Source organism: Mandrillus leucophaeus, unplaced genomic scaffold, assembly GCF_000951045.1.
Source record: "Mandrillus leucophaeus isolate KB7577 unplaced genomic scaffold, Mleu.le_1.0 Scaffold17, whole genome shotgun sequence".
Classification (NCBI taxonomy): Eukaryota; Metazoa; Chordata; class Mammalia; order Primates; family Cercopithecidae; genus Mandrillus; species Mandrillus leucophaeus.
In genome coordinates this window covers 515,088-519,550 of record NW_012101698.1, presented here as the reverse complement: position 1 = coordinate 519,550, position 4,463 = coordinate 515,088, and the positions used below count along the sequence as shown (strand labels likewise).

At 40.2% G+C, this 4,463-nt stretch overlaps 1 protein-coding gene across 1 annotated transcript in view; it reads right to left on the bottom strand.

The window, feature by feature from the left end:
- SNTB2 (syntrophin, beta 2 (dystrophin-associated protein A1, 59kDa, basic component 2)) overlaps positions 1-4,463 on the bottom strand; it is a 78,428-nt gene that overhangs the window by 49,181 nt on the left and 24,784 nt on the right. Inside the window, exon 3 of the mRNA XM_011976681.1 lies at positions 4,227-4,437. Within this exon, the coding sequence (XP_011832071.1) occupies positions 4,227-4,437 (211 nt within the window). The remainder of the gene's footprint in view (positions 1-4,226; positions 4,438-4,463) is intronic.

The following is a 4,463-nucleotide window of genomic DNA, read 5'->3' as shown; positions in this document are numbered from 1 at the left end:
TCACTCTGTTGCCCAGGTTGGAATGCAGTGGTGCGATCTCGGCTTACCACAACCTCTGCCTCCTGGGTTCAAGCAATTCTCCTGCCTCAGCCTCCCGAGTAGCTGGGACTACAGGTGCATGCTGCCACGCCCAGCTAATTTTTTTGTATTTTAGAAGAGATGGGGTTTCACTGTATTGCCCAGGCTGGCCTCGAACTCCTGGGCTCAGGCAATCTGCCTGCCTCGGCCTCCTAGAGTGCTAGGATTACAGGCGTAAGCCAATGTGCCCAGCCTCACTGTGTTGTATTTTTAAAAAATTATTATTAACCCAGAACTTAACAGCTTAAGAAAACACTTAAACTATGTTCCAAGAGTTCTCCATTGTATTTTATTTATGATTATTATTATTATTATTATTATTATTATGTTTTTAGACAGAGTCTTGTTCTGTCACCCAGGCTGGAGTGCAATGGCAAGATCTTGGTTCAATGCAACCTCCACCTCCCGGGTTCAAGCAATTCTCCTGCCTCAGCCTCCTGACTAACCTGAGATTACAGGCACCCGCCACCACGCCCACCTAATTTTTTGTATTTTTAGTACAGCCAGGGTTTCACCATGTTGGCCATACTAGTCTCGAACTCCTGACCTCAGGTGATCCACCTACCTCAGCCTCCCAAAGTGCTGGGATTACAAGCATGAGCCACCGTGCCTGGCCCATTGTATTTTAGAAATTTATGTTTCAGCTTAGAAGGTTGCATTGAATTTACTTGTATAATGCTCAGTTATCTCTAAAAATGTTTTAAACTTCAGGAAAACAACTACTATTTATCCATACTGTCAAGGATCCAAGGCCAAAAAGCCAAAGACTATATTCAAGAAAAGCCCTGTCATGATCAAAACTTTTCCCTCCTCAGGAGACCTCTGAGCAAGGACTGTTTAACAACACTGTATTTTAACACTGATCCTTCAGCTCAGCACCACTGACAGCTTCAAGGAGAATTCAAATTGACGAATCACTTATCTCTGAAAGTGTTGCCTTCAGAGCCCTTTTCACGTGCTTTCCTTAAGGACTTCTGAAGGTAATCTGGACATGAGAACCTTACATCTATAATCTGAAAGTGGCCTGAGTGGTTTGGTTCTCTGCTATAATATCTATCACTGGGACTCTCTTCTCCTAGGAGTTTGAGACCAGCCTGGGCAACACAGTGAGATCCTATCTCTACAAAAAATAATTTTAAAATTAGCCTGGTGTGGTGGTACGTGCTTGTAGTCCTAGCTACTCAGAAGACTGAAGTGGGAGGATTGCTTGGGCCCAGGAGGTTGAGGCTGCAGTGAGCCATGATTACACCACTGCACTTCAGCCCGCGTGAAAGAATGAGACCCTGCCTCAAAAAAAAAAAGTAGAGTGGAATGGTGGTTCCCAGTGGCTGGGGTGAGGCGTAAATGGGGAAAGTGAAGATGTTGGTCAAATGGTACAAAGTTTCAATTAAACAGGATGAATAAATTCTGATAATCTTTTGCATAGTATGGTGACTATAGTTAATAATAATATATTGACCAGGCATAGTAGCTCACACCTGTAATCCCAGAACTTTGGGAGGGTGAGGCGGGTGGATGACCTGAGGTCAGGAGTTTGACACCAGTCTGGCCATCACGGTGAAATCCCATCTCTACTAAAAATACAAAAATTAGCTGGGTGTGGTGGCATGTGCCTGTAATCCCAGTTACTCAGGAGGCTGACGCAGGAGAATAGCTTGAACTTGGGAGGCAGAGGTTGCAGTGAGCCAAGATCGCACCACTGCACTCCAGCCTGGGCGACAGAGGAAGACCTCATTTCAAAAAAATAAATTGCGTATTTCAAAATACGTTAAAAGAAAAAATTTTAAATGTTTTTACCACAAAGAAATGATAAATATTTGAGGTGATGGATATGTTGATTAGCCTGATTTGAGCATTCCACAATGTATACATGTATCAAAACATTATATTGTATCCCATAAATATACATATTTGCCAATTTAAAAAAACCACTGTGAACATGGAAATTAAACAAAACAAACAAACAAACAAAACAAAAACCAATATAACCAGTTAAAGGGTAAAATCAGTCACATAAAAATTAGTATCAATAACCTAGGAGGCGGAGCTTGCAGTGAGCCAAGATCGCGCCACCGCACTTCAGCCTGGGCGACAGAGCAAGACTCCATCTCCAAAAAAACAAAAAGAGAAATATCCCCTACCCTCTGAACTCTCACTATCTAAACTTAGGAACTGATGTGAACCTTTGGATAAATCCCTTACTAACCAAAGTTTTACTATTTACTGTCAGAAACTTAAGAACTGAATATATGCAGATAATGTTGATATCCTTATTTGATCTACCTGGACATAGGAGCCAAAGGATCTGGACAGTGCATGTGTGAAAGGACCCAGCTAATTTTTTTTTAGTTGTTAATTTTTTGTAGAGATGGGGTTTTGCCATATTGCCCTGGTTGGTCTCAAACTCCTGGTCTTAAGCGATCCTCCCACCTCAGCCTCCCAAAGTGCTGGTTTTACAGGTATGAGCTACCACATCCTGCCTCATATTTTCTTTTTATTTGCATAAAGAAACTCTCAAAAGATTCAATAGAAAGCAATAAGAGTTGTTACCTTCCCAGGGCAAAGGGCATAACAGGTGGATAGGTAACAGGAATGAGGGCAAGACTTTTCACCTATTAATTTTTTGTTTGATTTTTCAACTATGTGAATGTGTTACCTTTTTAAAATCATGAGGATTTTGAACAATGCCAGAAGCACAGAACAATTACCATTCAATTCAAGTTTTCAACTAGCATATAAAATATAGAAACAATGATAAACACAACTAAAATGTTAAAATTTTCAAAGTCATAAGTACTTATACCATGACTTTCACTCATTTATTATTCTAATTATGCTTTATAGAAATGATCACTGTACTAATATTACATTCTCATTATAATTTTATTTGAAATGTTCATAAAAAGTTGAGAAGTGGCAAAAAATAAAATAAAAAAATTACTCTTGCTGGTGACCAAAATTGGCCCCTGAATTACCACAATTACTTGGTACCACCAAGATCACCAGGCACCACCACAGATCTACCACATCAGAACTGCTTTGAGGACAATATCCTCCTCAAATAAATAAAATCAACCTGGACTTAAAAAAAAAAAAGTTAGAACTATGTTGGGGTGGAAGGTGGGAACCAGTGGGAAACTGTACTTAAAAAAAAAAAAAAATCAAAACTGAAAGAACAGAATCCTTCCTGTGCTGATTCCGCTGTATTTGGGAACCAGTTATTTAGTCCACTCCCTGGCCCTTTGCACACACAACTAGGATTCAAAACGTAAGTTTCAAAAAGACTCAAAAGCAGTGAAAAACAGAGCTAGCACTTAAACACTCATCTCTGAACTCCCTAGTCCAGTCCTTTTTTTTCAAGCCCCTCTAGCCTAGCTGATGGTGAAGAAAAAAGATGTAACATAATGTCACATAGAACTTTTACTCTCCTTTTGTCAAACCTGGGATCTAAAATAACTTGGGCTTTCAAGTTCTTCTTTTCCTTTCACTCAACATCTACTCAGGCTTTCTTGTTTCTTTTTTTTTTCACTTTTCAGTTATGGAAGACAATTGTACCTCTGTCTAATTGTAAAATCGTTTGTATATTTTATACTTTTCCCAGAGCAGGGGAATCAACTACAGCCTGCTGCCCCAGAAGCTCTTCTAGTCAGGAACAAGGGTTGGGAAACTATGACCCCTGGGCCAGATCCGGCCAACCACCAGTTTACTTGTTTTTGTAAATAAAGTTTTACTGAAACGCAGTCACACCCATTCATTTTCCTATTGCCTATTACAGTTGTCTTGCTACAACAGAAGAATCAAGTAGTTGTGATGCTATCTTGCCCTTTACAGAAAAAGTTAGCTGAACCTGATCTAAAATCATGAAAATTATCCTCTGTCATTAAGGATAGAGATGGTAATAAGAACTTCTTTTTAGTAACAGTATGATAGTGATTACTATGTCAGTTACTTCTGGTTGAGTGGATAATTAGCAACAAATAGCCAAAGGTAGAAGGAGAAAAAGGGAGGTGAAACAAAAGACCGAAAAACAAAAGATCTGCAAGTTAGATATCCAGGACCTAACTGCATGTTAAGTATTACAGATATCTAAAATGAGGATCCATCCTGGCTCTGAATGGGAACCAGGTGATACCTGCCTCCCAGCCTACCTGTTCTGCCAGCCAGGCAATATGCTTGATCTCTTTACTGCCTCCTGCTGTACTGGTTGCCCCAAGCATGGCGTTGAGTTCAGCCAACACCTGTGGGAGGAGAGCCATTATGTTGGTGTGGATAGCTACGAACCAGGAGTGTGCTGTGGCTGTATCTTTGCAGCGTAGGATCAACGTGTTCCTGCTATCAGGAGAATGTAGCTCTATCAATCTGTGTGGAAAAAGAAAAAAAAAAAA